Genomic DNA, 15,598 nt, shown 5'->3' with positions numbered 1-15,598 from the left:
GTTTCACCAAGGGATCCAAAAACAAACATCATACATTAACAGTTATGCCATGGCCTTGCAAAGGAAAAATGGGCAAGTAGGGCCTTGGAACATAAAGCAGACTGCAGCTGATGTAGAAAGGCAACTTTCAGACTGGAAGGAGAACAACAAATTTTACTCCTCCTGTTACAAGAAAGGTGCCAGTGGAATTATTGCTACCACAGATGAGTATAGGCAGCAATAAGACATGACCTGAAACAATATGCATAATTCTGGCCCATTCAGGCAAGATTAATTCCAACCGCAACAAGGCAAAGAAAGCCCAAGCCTACACCCAGAGGAAGGGAGAGCCTACTGCTCAAAGAAAACCAGCAAGCCAAGCCAAAATGCTTATAGCCTGCCAAAACAAAGCAGAGAAGAAATAATCTCTATCTCTCTCTTTAAACTGAGAGAAAAGAAGAGCTATTTTAACTAACTGACAATATTATGATAAGTGCAAATGGGTACAAATTAGTCATGATTAATTTTGGCTTAAAGGCTGAATAATGTTCATAGACTCATTACTAGAATCAGACTCAGAAACTGCCTTCAGAGATCTCTTTTCCTTACAAGTTGAACTTGCAGCTTGCTAAATTTTTTAAAGCACCCTTTGCTTGTCTGCAACAGCAGGAGTAGAATATGATGACTCCAGAGATGTCACCCAATTCTAAGCCACAAACATTTGTTAAAAGGTTTCCAAACACTATTCTTAGTTTCCTATGAAACAGTGGAGCTCGACTCAAGTACTTTAAACTTGTTATATAAACTAACTCCCAAATTTTATTATACAACTGCTCAAATCCCAGGCTGGCTTAGCTGCTATGCATCAGATTCAAGATCTGTTTGCCTCAGTGTAAATACAATTTTAGTTTTGCATTCTCATGAGTCAGACGTTCCACAGTACTAAAAAAGAACAGAATACCTGCTGAAAGTACATGCTGTTTTCCTTTCAGAAGTGTTCAAATAAAAGCTTACAAAGGCATCGTAACAAAAAGTTGTAACACTGCTCACTCTAAGAATTTATGAAGCTGACAACACATTTTTGAAGCTCCAATTTTTCAGACAAATCAACCATTTCACAAAGTTGCATATTTTATTCTTTTTAAAATCCTAAACGTACAAAAAAGAAGCCTGACAACACAGAATATCAAGAGGAAAAAAGCCCCATATTTCTTTTTATCTTCCACAGTTTCTAAAACAAGTGAGTCTTATGTGATGTCACATGCAAGTCAATATTTTATTAGCACCTTCTAATTCCAAACACATTTGAAGTATTAAAAGAAGTGTTACTAAATGTTCTCTCAAAGCAAGGAGGTGGGTGAAGAACCCAGATGAGACAGACACTGGATGTCAAGCTTGAACTGTTCACAGCATTCTGCTGTTCACAGCAAACATGATTCCTAAGGATTCTAATTACAACATTTAGTCAGCATCTTTGTCCCACTGTCACAGAACTAAAATCAGCGCCATACTCCCTTTACACAAAATCTCTCAAGAATACTGTCTTCAAATCAGTAATGTAGCTTGGTAAAGTAGTCAGTCACAACTGATATTTTACATACCATGTTAGTATTAAACTAAAGCATTTGAGAATCATTAAACATGCCAAAAAGAGTCAATTCAATCATCTGTCTTCCTCAGTACTTTGTTACCTTTCGCTATATGGAAAGACGGCCAAAAAACCATAACATGCCCTCTGACACAAGGAAGAAATGCACTCATCTAAGTGATTTCTATGTTTGGTCTTTCTTGTGGGAAACTGCTTTCACTGTTAGCATGGAAGGGACATGACAGCCTCCATAACCTGAGGAACCTACACCCACCTATTGTTCATTGCCACACAGCTGGTTCAGGATCTCTTCAAGCAAGCTCACTTGGGAGAGTTACTTGTTCCTTATCAGGGGAAGGTGTTGAAGAGGGTATAAACCCTGGTGTTTCCCAGTTCTGGCTTCTGCCTCATAGGGTCCCCTCTGGCTGCTGCAGGCTGCAGTCATCAGTCATCCTCAGACTATGAAAGAACTCTTACACCCTTATTCCATCCCTTCCACTGGCAGAGAGGAGACCTGATAATCACACATGGTTGTCACTTGGGGCATGGAAGGCCCAATTACTCTCTAGAGGAGCCTCCTCCACCAAGGTTAACTCACGCAAGATCACTCACCAACAGCAGCTCCCTTCTTACTTGCCGTGGGGACTGGGCCTGCTGCTGTGCCTCTAACTCCTCCTCTGCCACCCTCCAGCCCAGGTGAAAGCCATGGGGACAGTGCAGATACAGAGATGAGCGGGCCTGCTGCAGAGCCTCTCCCTTTCACAGGAGTTAACTGACAGCACATCCAAAGGACAGCTCAACAAAACTGCTCTTTTGCCCTTTGGTGAAGATGAAAGTCCTACAGTCACGCTATCACTAGATCCAACACACAGGACATAATCTTTTGTGATAACAGCCTGCACTTGTTACAACAGGAAACATAAAATCCTAGGAATGCTTCCAAGGCAGACCTAAAGAGTGAAAACAACCAGAGAAGCCAGCTGCTTATTGTTCTGTAGTTTTCTGTTCCATCCCTGGCAGCCCCAAGGCTGTTTTATCTCACACAAACTGGATATGGTGTTTAAAGGACACAACACAGACAGGAGACAGCCAGAGCACAGCACTGTCCACCCCAGACCTGCACTGTCACATTCACCACTTCAATCACTGAAACCATCTGCTACAACATCCAGCAATTCCTTTTCAGAGCCAAAAATTAATGCTATTGGATAGTTCTGTTGACCTAACCAGGCACCAATAAATAAATTACATGAAAAACTGGTAAAAAGAAAACCCCTCACAGCTTCCTAAACTAAACAAAATAAAAATTCCAAACAAAACCTCAATCTAAGCAACTCCTCACTAGCCAAAGGAAGCATATGCAAGCAAAGTACTTGCAAACCTACTAAAACTGAATAAAAAATGCTAATCGACACAAAACATGTCAGCAAGTCACTTGGTTGCTTCAAAACCTAGGACTTCTGTATAGGAAACTATACAAAATAAGCCAAAATCCTGAAGCTGTATTTAAAGCCTGGTTAACTGCTTCAGCTTTCTACAGCCTTGAAGAATTCTCCTGCTTTGCCAACTGTGAAATAGCATTTGCTGCACTATTCCAGGTGGATAGATTTTAATGACTTTCTTCCACATGATTAAATCAGAAGACGGGGAATCAATCATTTGAGCTTGTACATTCTGCATATTTTTATACAAATCTTCTCACCATTCTATCTCTCTGCTCTCCCATCTACCACAAATTCAAATCTTGGCATGCTGAACATGCAGTTTTTAGTGCCTGCTTAAATCCTCAGAAGTGAAATTGCAGATCACAAAACAGATAACCAGCATAGCAGGCAGTGCACAGATCTGCAGAGAACAAGATATGAACAGCCAGACATTCAGTTAAGGCTCTGAAAGAGGCAGGATTCACCAATGTTTACCATGGTGGATGAATGGGGCAAAGATAAGGAAAAATACAACTCCTCAACTAGCCTGATATGAAACAGATTGATTCAATTAGCACAGTAACCGTTAACTCCACCAAACAAAAAAAATATTGAAGAAAAAACCCCCAAACAAATCACGTATTTAAACCGATTTATAGATTGAGCTGATCCCATAACTGATCCAGCCGTGTGAAATCACATCTCTAACCCAATTCAAAACTTTCCCTGTAACTGATGTATTTCAATAACTACTTTATTTTTCTTACACTCTTCTCCAACTCAGGTGTCTGCATCAAATAGATGTCTTAAAAGCATAGGTTATGGTGATTTTTAAATATAAAAGTAAAAACAAGAGTTTCATTGGGATTTTATATTAAACTACATTCTTCCCAGATTATCACAGAGTAGAATACACGAGCCTCAGCTCTCCAGAGAAACTGAAATGGATACGGCTCATATGCAAACCAAATCATCCTAGTTCCTCTTAACACCACCACACTCTTCAAATGCATTAATTTGGGTAGTCCAGAACGCACTGTAACAAAGTCTGGCATGCAGCCTTGACTTCTAAAGTACAAAACCAAATAATTTTATTAGTTGTATTCCAGACGACAGGGTACAACACTGCTCGTTAACTCAGTAGCATTCCCACAAATGTTAGATATGCTCACATAATCAATATAAACAGTATGATTATTGCCATCAATTTAATTTGTTTCTATAGGAGATTAATTTTCCTCCTTTTACAATATTAATTGATAGTAGGGTGGAAAAAATCTATTTAACAGAATTAAAATAAGCAAGACTATTCTGGAGGAAAAAAATTCTCCTGTTCACTTCAAACACCAACATGAAAAGAATGGAAAAAAACAAATTCAAACCCAGAAGTCCATGGTGAATTATTAATTTAACTGCAGGAAAATTCTACCATCGTATTAGAAGTCACAGCCTGGAAGCATAATCAGAAGCAAAGTCAACTATAGCTCAAGAAATATTGCTTCAGGTTTCTCTTTCTATCCCTATGCCTGCTTTTGGGCCCCACATCCCTCTTGGCTCCTGATACCTGCTTTCTTGGCATCTTTATTTACACCGTGTTCCCTCCTTCCCTCATCAACCCCTGTCCCACGTGGGACCTGAGTTGTACTGCTGCTCTCTTCCAAAGGCCCATGCTGCAGCAGCTCAGAGCACGGAGAAAGCACCTCTGCTGCTCGCTCCTTTTCCATCAACACTGCGGACCAAGCATTGAGGCCAAATCCTTCCTGCCTGTCAGCCAACTTAATGATTCTCATAATGCACAGAAATTGAGACAGAGCAGAGACACCTCACTAACACCAGCCAGGCTTCTCCCGCCAAGTTCAAGCAAAACAAATTCTTCCAATCTTCTTAGGTAAATCACTGCAGAAAGACAATAACTTATCCCAAATCCCTCTGAAATGATAGCTGACATTTCCTAAAGGCATTCAGCCTGAGTCACAGTATTTGGAAAACTTGTGCCCAAGTGGTTGAAAGTAACAAAATTTAAGACCCTGTTCTCTGCTCCTTTAGTTCAGAGTGGATGTCTACAATAGCAGAGGGCTCAGCTTTCACCACTGGACAAAAAGAGCATCTCCTAAGGAATATTCTTTGTGGTTATTTTTCACCACAGTTCAAGGATTAATGTTTTTGATATCACTAAGCCAAGTGGAATTTGACTAAGTGGGAAAGCCTAGTACTGACTTCAGTCAATGAAAACGAAATTTAGGGTGAAGTTTTACACTCTTGAGGAATAAGGACTGAAAATAAACTATTCCCTTCCCACACACACCCTTAAGTTAGGTGCATTTTCCTTTCAGTAAGCAATTTCATTTAAAGAACAACGAATCCAAGCAGTAGTAAAACATAAGAACATAAAACGGGTAAGCTTCATAATACCAGTTTTTCCAGTGTTTCTTCACAAGCTTCTCACAAACTACAACTAGACTACATTATTCATCAGTTTCTAACAACATAAAATATAAAAATATAACCCTGAAAAACTGAAGAAAATGTTTGACTAGCATTCATGGCTGTATTACAGCCTCCAAGGCTGTCTCCAACAACAGTCTCAGTTTAATTTGTAATCTTCACTTAAATCTAAGTATAAATGTTTTAATCGTTGTAAGCCAGTAAGAACTAATTTCTTTAGGAAAAGAACTGAAGAACAAAGTCAGACCAAATGTGTAATTTAAGTCACTAAAGCCAATCATGTTTTTAAGCTGATGTGTTTAAATATAACCTGTCCTGAGGCAGGCAGTGAATTTCAACTTAAATTGCTGTCAATTTTAGATAGCAAACGTAACAGGTACATAAAATGTTATGTGATGTTTGTACTTACTTTATACCCCATGACAAACACATAGCACCCATAGTAGAATAACATGATTGAGCAGACAAAACCCAGCATGTATGCAAATTAATACCTTTAGTAAGTGTGTTAGCTAGGAAAAAGAACTGTTACTTACTGCTATTTCTCTGCATGCAGACATGGAAATTCCAGTACCTTCTATCTGTTTTAAAGCGTAATCTTTATCATCTTTCCTGTGAACAGAAAAAGAAGTTTGGTTTATATTTTTTAATTGCATCCTGAATTCAAAGTGAGCTCTTCGGTACCGTTCAGAGATCAGTTTCTAATCAATACAAATTATGCATCTTATTTTCTTTTCATTCTTTACTAGTTGAATGTCTGGATATCCAGGTAAACAGTAATCTAACCACAACACCTTGATGAAGTTAAAATATAAGTCTGCTCTCAATAAATTTAAAAACTTTTTCTAAATGCATTGATTAACACTTCTTCCATTTCTTCCTGCTCTTATTAAAAACAAAACAAAGGAAACAATTAGCACATACTAGAAATAAACCTAGTTAGGGCTTCATCTCACATAAATTTATTACTCTAGGACACAGTAAGTCTCACCCATATTTTAATGAATTCCTGAGCAGCCCAGAACTAATGCCACATTAGCACATCTTTACATTTCCCTAGGTACCAAACTGCACCTTAAAATTTTGTTCTTACCAAGGTAACAAAACTGCCAAGATTAATAAGAAAACTCCACCAGATGTTAGAGCAATCTGAAGAATCCAGAATTGGATTCCAGTAGAAGGTTTCCCTGTTCCTAACACGGGAGCTAGAACTGGATGACCCTGAAGGCCCCTTCCAATCCAAATCATTTTATGAGTCTATGAAAAGTTTTCTCAGCTTCAAACATACATAACACTTACAAACAAGACTGTGACCTCCCTGTACGTCAATCAGTATATACCTCAGAGTTACTTATTTAAAATGCAAGCCTATTACTAACTCCAGCTACCAAAAGCAAAATCAGGAAGAGATACAGTGCAGCAAAAGAAGATATTGAATTATTCCTCATTCTCAGGCTCAAAGACTCAAAATTTTTAAGAGATGGAGTGCTTGTCCTTCCCACTTGTGGGCAGGTATCCACAGTACTCCTGGGGGGGACACATATTATTATTATTACCGGTATTGCCTTCAATATTTGAGGCACTTGTACAGCTTCAAACCTCTAGGTTACACAAGAAGCCTTATTCATTTTTAATGAATTCAGCTTACACTGCTGTGAAGAGCCACACTAAAAAAATGAAATTCAACCATCCTTAAGGCAAATAAAACTAAGTTGTCGCAAAGGACTGGGAACAAATCCACTTGCTTCTTCTAGCACTCACCATTCATAAAACTTTGAATTGCTTTATTCCTACCCAAAACACACACTTTTCCCTATTTATCACCACCTAGGGAAGAGAGAAAGAAGTGGGAAATTAATGGACAAAATCTGAACACAGATAATGGGGAGAAAGAACAAACAGCAAGCGGATAAGAAGATTTCAGTATGGGGCCAATTACATGGATGCAGCAAGATAAAAGACAAGAAAATATACAGCACTTTTTTGACACAAAAAAGGAAAAAAAGAATAAGGAAGGTAATGATAGAAGGCATTAAGAAGTTTCCATCTAATAAAACCCTAAAACTTGCCAGCCTGGAAGAGAGAGAAAATGCTGAGCACAAACTCTTATGTGGCCAAAACAAGGTGTTACACAATCCGCAGAGTATACACCTCTATACAACTTAGACAAAAACAAGTTGCATGAAGCCCAAAATCAAGAAACCATTATGATTCTAAGCACATAACTGAACTGTGCAACTCATGATGTAAGAATATTACAGGGATCAGAAGTATAAACAAATTTAAGATGAAATTACACAATTTGATCTTTTGATGATCTTTCATAATTTGATTTTAAGATTAAATTACACAAACCTATGGTGAATAAGGAAGTTATCAACCACTCCACGTGGAGCAGCTTCTGAACACAACCCCATGCTGCTTAATAGCACTGAGATTTTCAATGCTGACAGAAAAAGAGAGAAATTTTCTCAGCTAAAAATTGTTTTATCCTTGATCTGCCTTAGCTAGCAATGGTTGGCTATGCAGCTGTTACTCAAGAGAAATATGAAGCAAAACTAATCGAACTACAGGTTATTCTCACTGCCCTACATGCTCCTCTACTTAGTTTTGAGGTGTTTGCAGAGATCTCTATTTCAAGAGAAGCGTTACCACACAGTTGCTACTGTTACATGCATCACCATGACAGAACAGGAAGCAAAATGGGTCAGACTAAAGGTTCTTCTCATTGCCCTGTTGCTTATCTACTTAGATTTCAAGACATCTGAAGGACAAGTCAGTATTAACATGAGGTACTACGATAAATCCGGTGATACTACAAACTCTTCTGGTAGCACTGTCTACAAGGAAGTTTGCCATACATTTAAGATGGTACAACTATTTTTAATTGGTCAAATTTTTGCAAAACGAAATCTGGACTAAAATTTTCCATACCAGATGGCAGATCTTCTCCAGAAATTTTTAGGGGAAAAAAGCCCTCAGCTGTTTCCTAGAACAAAACTGGAAGAACACCCTTTCAGCTGTGTATGTTAACTCTTTCACAATCGGGTTTTAATACTGAACTTCAACAGGGTGGCTTAAAGAACACAGCATTTGATCTCCTCAAAGCAATGGGTTAATGGGAGAAAATTAATTTTCAGAGACTTCAAGGCCACTTTAAGAGCTGAAATCCAGGGCTTCCAAGCCTAATCTTGCTCTGCCCTTACAGTGGCCCAGGGCTGTGGGCAATGAACTGCTCCCTTGGTTTGCTCTGCCCAGGTGCTGCATGTGGGAACCCAGACCAAATGGCCTCTGCTATGTCTTCTGCCTACCCATGCAGTCTAGAAGAAATACAAGCATGGCAAAAAGAAGGAAAATAAATTAAGTTTAGGGATAAAGCACATTTTTCAGCACCACGCTAGACTCTCCTCCAGAATGAGGAAAAAAATAACCAAAGGCTTTTAAGACTTAAATTCTCTGAACTGTGCTGGCACAGTTGAGATACAAAGTAATAAACCAACTCCTAAGTAATAAATCAATTCCTAACTCACTCCTAACATCTGTTCTACGCTCAGGCTGCTAAAACAGCATGGTTACCCCACTACAACACAAGTACCAGCTTTTCCATTTACAGGAGTAGGAATATCCTAGTTTTACCTTTAAGGCAAGTGATATTTTCATTGTAAAACCTAATGTAATTCTTTGGGAGACAAGGGAACTAGGGGAATACTTGTTAAAGGGAGTGGTAAGAGTTTGCAGGAGTACCAAACACAATGACCAAGCTCATTTTACCAAGCTTGAGAGAATATTTTGCCAACAGTCTGTTTAGAATCATAATGCACCCCAAGGCTTCTCCATGATTTTGGACATAGGCAATTTCCTTCTCTGAAGATAAAGAGAGGCTTGAAGATAGAGACATTCAAAGACAAATCACAAAAAAAAAAACAATAAGTAAAAAGAAAAAAGGGAAAAATCCTGTTTATAGACATCTTCCACAGTCAACTGTGAGTAACAAAATGGGCCAGTTAGTAGGCTGCATTTTAAGGGCACAGTAAGACCCAATTCAATTAAATTTCTTCCTTCTAACAGAGAGTTCATGTTGGGAAAATCTGTTCTCTCTCCCTGCTGCCTGGAATTAAACATTAAGTAATTTCAGCAGCTCCTCCACCTACCAGTAGGCTTAAAAAAGCTGGTCAATATGCAAATTTATTTTCATACCAATTTATTCTTACTTTCCTGCACTTAAGTAGGCTGGTATCTTCAACTCTGTGGTGCTTCCCAGTAACAGGCAGCATGAGAGCAGCAAGAATAAGAAAACTCACGTTGTACTTATTGTAGTCACGAGCAAACTACATAACCTTGTGGAAAATCCTCAGAGGGACAACACTAACATCAGAGACGTAAACTTGAAAAAAAATACCATTAAAAATAATTAAATTGCCATTAAACGTATAAAAGGCGTTGCTCTTACAGTTTGAATAAACTAAACCAAAAAAATTGCCATCTTGAAAAGCTTCAAGTTTTTATTATAATGTTGCTTCTAAACATTATAATTTTTTATGTTCTACTGAATTTGGAAGTACAACAGCATCATAAGAAATATTCAGCCTCTGGGAGGGGAAAAAAACCTAAAAAAATCTCCACATAAGTGAAAGAAAGGAAGCCTATTACATAAAAAGCGGATTTTAAATAAAATTGGTTATTTCATCTCACATACCAAAAACTTTGTAGAAATGCATTGACACAACACTACAATAAACCCTTTATTCAGATCACTGAAACAGTTCAAAATTCATCTGACTAATAAATATAGCAGAATAAAATACCAAAGTCTTTAAATCAGTGATGATTATTCTAGATTTACATTACAGTTAAAAATCTCAAATTCAAAATTAACTGGTCACAATAGAGGAATAGTTTTGTCTATAAAGAAGGAGATGTAAAATCTGACTGCAGTTAAACATTTAAGGGAAAGAGGCACTGAAGTTTTCAATTGCCAAAAGCAACTGTAAATGCAGTATCTCTACTAGAGAAAACTCCAAGGAATCTCTTAACTCTTTATGCCTCTAATTCCCTAAAAAATAAAAAACCTGATAATGAAAGTTAAGCCTACTAATAAGACATGTTTAGGGGGTTATTTTATTTCTACATGTTAAATTACGAAAATCAAACACAACAGCAAAATATAACATTTAGGAAATTTGGCATTTTGTTCTGTGGCATCATCCCCTGCCTGTTCTCCCAAGCCACGGCAGTGGTAATTTTTGGTTTTGTTTTCAAATAAATGAAAATCACCCTAGGTGTACAAAAGATCCAATGACATCTACTAAATTACTAAATAGCAATAGTAATTCAGTAATTCAGTTCTTGGGAAGCATATAAATGCACAAATACAGTTTTTATAATGGAAAGATTTAATACATTTATACCGAATGCCCATGTTATAATCACAGCAAACATTTAAATATACATCATAAGAACACATAATTTTCTAGGAAATGCAGTAAGATAAGGACAGACCTGGTACCCATTCAAATGACAACCTGCAAGAACAGAATTATCTGTTTCCTCTTCCAACACCACATTCATGGCATCAAATAATCTTGCCAGAATGAGTTATTTATACCAGGAGTTCTATTTATTTTGCATTTTGTACCTATTAACTACCAACCCAGTGTGCTGGAGATCCAAAGGGGCAAAGGACACAAGAGGCTCAGGTTCTCAGTGCCTTCCTGACATTGGTTTTCACATCACAGTACACTTTCACAACTACACATTCCCAACACTAGTGGCACAGTCCTGGTGAAAGAGGAAAACCAAATTAGGGGCGATGTGAACAAAACCGAATTAGGGATGATGTCAAACTCAAGTCCCTGTGACCAGGTGGGCTGCATTCAAGGGTGCTTAACAGCGCTGGCAAATGTCACTGCAAAGCCACTCTGTCATCTGCAAAAGGTCACCGTGCACACTGGCAGATCCCTGATGATTGGAAAAGGGCAAATATCAGGACCCTCTCTGAGAAGGGCAAAATGGTTCAGTGATATTATAGGCCAACCAGCCTATAATCTAAGTCCATGAAAAGGTTATGCTGCAAACCCTCCTTGGAAGCTATTTTCAGGCCCATAAAGGAAAATAAATGGCTGCGAATAACTAGCAAGGATTTTCCGAGGATAAGTTGTGTCTTTCCAACCTGAGTCGTCCATACAACGAGAAGAACAGTTTTATGGACAGTGAAAAAGCACTGGATGTTACCTTGATCTTAGCACAGCTTGTGACATGATCTCACGACACATGCAGAGCCAAATGAGAGAGCCTGAACAGCAAGCAGCTACATGGGGCTAAGATGCTGGGGCTAATCCTTGACAAGCACATGAACTGCCTTCCTAACTGAAGAATGCAGTAAAATTTAAATTTACTAAGGGCTATTGCCACAATAGCTGAGAATGCGAAAGGTTTCAAATTGTAAAAACATTTAAATGTATGGAACCCAGCAGTTATCATTGCATACATTTCAATGTACAATGCTGAGCAGGAATAACTGCAGAATGAGATATAACACTTCCATGAGGATAGAGGGTAACAGTCAAATAGCAAAAATTATGTGCATCAGCAGAAAATAAACTGTATAGGGAAAAAAATGGATACTAGCTACTGGGTACAACAGCTAAGAAGTCACACTATAAGCACCTGACTTCCCAGAAACACATTTAGGTCAAAATTTCTGCTGAACTAATTAGCATGCAAAGTAAATCTCACCACTGACCCTGTACGTTCAGGTAATCCTAAAATAAAGAACAAAATCTTATAAATTATTCTCTCAAAAATATCTGAGCTAACAATGATGCAACGATAACCGCTTGATCTTCTTGTAATTTCCTTTTTACAAAACCTTCTGGTTTTCATGTATCAAAATATTTTCCAATTATGTTGACAAAAAAGCCTGAAAAATACCAAGATGTTTTGTACAATGGCTTGCTTTGAGTCAATGGTTGCTGCTGAAACAACCCCATCTTCATCCACACACTCTCCTGTCCTTTGTGCTAGAGCCAAGTCACTAATTTTCTGATGAAAATGAGCTTGCTCTGAGCTTATTCAGAAAGTATTTCCAGATTTTTATCTGGTATACTTTCTGGTACACTTTTACATTAGTATGTTGAAGTGGCCTGCTGAGTGCTCAGATGAACACCAGAATTATCTAAAAACAAAAAGCAGACATAAAAGTACAGCACTTCCTGTCCATATTTAAGATGAAGTTAGATTATCTTCTAACCAGTAATTTTTTTCCCCATCAGCTGGATGCAGTACATCCACATTAACTAGAAGGCTGCAGCTAAGTGCAACACCCCATGCAGAAGTAATTACGATCACTGGAAAAATTCACCATAGCTAAAGCCACATATTTTTCAAAATATAGAAACAGTATGAACTAAAATTATGTTCTTCTCTTATAGAGGTTTAAGAAGGACTTGAAAGTTATTTTACTTCTATTGATGCCTTATGCATATCATAAATACAGATTTCCAAACGTTGATTATTCTACAAATATTTAATTTTACAAAGGGCCACTCATGGGGTTTGTCATGTGAGCACATTTCAGTTAACTGGAAAAAATAAGTTGGACCAAACCACATCAGAAGATAAACATTAGCTCAAACTACTGCTTTTTCATTTGACTCAACTTAAAAACATTTTGAAAATTGCAGTAGTTCTATTAACATGCATTAAACTTATAGGAAATAGGTTAATGTTATCTTCTCTATTATAAACTGTGAGCTAACCCAACCAAAGCATGACTATTTTTAAAAGTTCAGATTTATTCAAGCCCAGAGTATTTAAATGTATTTACAACCAGCTTAAAGTTGATCCCATCATAAATTCTAGCTTGTTCCTTTCAAGGAAGAAATCTGCCAAAAATGAGATAAAATCCCAGATTTTGTCATGGAAGCCTCTTATGTATTAATACATGAGAAAGGATTACGAATAATACAATCCAGTCAGAAAATATGTGACCCTGAACTATTTTTTAAGCATTTTAGTTGAAAAGAGCAGTTTACAACTCTTCTCTCCTCTACAAAGTTACCTGCAAGGAAAACGGGAGAATAAAAGAACATCTCTTTCCAGGAAGAAAAGGGAATAAAGTGCAGCTGGTACTAGATAATCTGCAGATGAGAATAAATGCAGTTCATGAAGTAGTGTGACTTCTTACATATTTGTCCTTGCTGCTAAAGCAGCATCTTCTACCCATTCTAATACAGATGCCAGCATCAGGACCTCTTTACACTGTCACACACTCCCCACAGTGCTCAATCCTAAAGGGAGGATTTCAGACTGCTTCCCTATTTCTACAGAAATAAATGTTATTTACTCCAACTTCAAATGTGAGATACACCAAAAAATATAAATAAAATGCATGGAAGCATGCTAAAACAAACGAACAAAAAACACCTTACAAAAAAAACCCAAAAAACCAAAAACCACATGGTGATCAACTGGTTAGAACCCGCTAGACCTGAATGGAGCCTCCAAACAATACAGCACCCTTGAAAAACTTGCACATTGCAAAACTCAGAAAATTTGACAGAAACTTCGTATTTCATTTTAATTAGACTGCTGTTCTCTCCTTGTTCCTTCTTTTTTTTTTTCCAGAGATGTAACAAAAATATAGGCCTTAATGCTAGGCAGTGAATATCTTCCAAGTTTGTTGATAAGTTCTAGCTGAATTAAAAATTTAACTTCGGGTCTAGAAGAAAGATCATATTAAAAATGTAAACATTAAACAATCTAGCAGAAGAAAAAATTAGGCTTCTCTCTAAGGTAACATTTCAATAAATTTGCATGGTAAGGAGTGGGTTTTTTCCCCTTCTGAAGACATGATGCACAGAAAAAGCAGAGGCAAAAAACAGTATATGCAAAAGCAGGGAAAAAAGACAGGTTGTGTTCTTCATTGTTGCTATCAGCCCCCTGTTGGCCCCCCCCATATAGCTTATCCTAAAAGAAAAGTAATGCTTCAGAATGACTGAGTCTTGTTAACACTTTAATATGCAATTTTCAGACTATATGATTAAAAAAAGCAAAAATAAAAACCTTTACAAAAGGATAGAAGCATATAAGGTTCACAGTTTTTCACTGAGGCTGGTTTCATGGACTTGGATTTAATTTTACAAGATGTCACACGAAAATAAAAGCCCGTATTACTCACCACAATGCTAACACAAAGAAATTAGCCCAGGGGACAATGACATAACTGAATTTATTAAAGGTCTAGTTAAGGCATCAGTATTTTTTCCATTCCCAAAATACTTAGGAGGACATGCAAGATCGCTGGGCCAGAACAGCATGATTATTTTTATCAGATAGCAAGGCTCATGCTGAGAATACTTTCTACTTCAAAATAAATCCTCCAGTAATCAGAGCTTTTAGTGGGTAAAGAAAAAGTAATTTCCAAAGCTGGAGGAAAAACCATAAACAGCAAGCCAATAAACACAAGGGCTTCTGAGACGGCTGATGTGGTGAATGGCAATTACTGATTCACTTTTTTCCTTTTGTTCTTAGATTTTTTTTTTAATTAACAACTTTTGCCACAACATGTAGTTTGGCAGGAAGTTCAAAGTAACCAAGTAAATTCAATGATGCACTGTACATATGGTTCTTCTAAGAATTTGCTGCTGTCAAAAGGAAAAGTCTTCTCTCAACATCTCTGCCTTGCTGCTCCCAGCCAAAAAATGCCCTCCCTTTATGCCAGCTCTGATCTGTGCCACAGTCCAAGACATAATTCAACTCCTGCATTTTACTAAGAGTTATCTGCTTCTAAAAGAGAAGTTAACTAATGTCAAATAAGTTAACTAACATGAGTTAATTAATTGTCAGTTTACAGCAGGGTACGAGGAGTATCAAAACCAGCACTAACAAAGTATGTGGTTAGTGCAAAAGACAGCAAAGGAATGAGTAAAGGAGAGAGACTGAGATGGAGGAGAGAAAGAAAGATACCACTCACGTCACACCCTTCTTTGTAGCTGTGGTAAAACTTCAGCAAGTATGGCTGTCCATAATTCAATAAACAGAAAAAAAGCTCAAAAAAAATATCCACCCCCAAAAAGCCAATCTTGCCCCTAGCCCTGCATTTAGCTCCAGCACAAAATTTCCAGAGGAGAGAATCCCTGGGATTTGATTATCTTTTCCTCTC

The 15,598-nt window shown here is 37.6% G+C and overlaps 1 protein-coding gene across 4 annotated transcripts in view; it reads right to left on the bottom strand.

The window, feature by feature from the left end:
- CDK8 (cyclin dependent kinase 8) overlaps nucleotides 1-15,598 on the bottom strand; it is a 73,316-nt gene that overhangs the window by 44,296 nt on the left and 13,422 nt on the right. For all 4 annotated transcript variants that reach the window (XM_088159510.1, XM_088159509.1, XM_014879662.2 and 1 more), the window contains exon 2: nucleotides 5,973-6,048. In XM_088159510.1, coding sequence (XP_088015636.1) covers nucleotides 5,973-6,048 — 76 coding nt within the window. The remainder of the gene's footprint in view (nucleotides 1-5,972; nucleotides 6,049-15,598) is intronic.

This window comes from Sturnus vulgaris, chromosome 2, assembly GCF_052056855.1.
Source record: "Sturnus vulgaris isolate bStuVul1 chromosome 2, bStuVul1.hap1, whole genome shotgun sequence".
NCBI classification, from domain to species: Eukaryota; Metazoa; Chordata; class Aves; order Passeriformes; family Sturnidae; genus Sturnus; species Sturnus vulgaris.
This window is presented reverse-complemented; position numbering and strand designations above follow the sequence as displayed.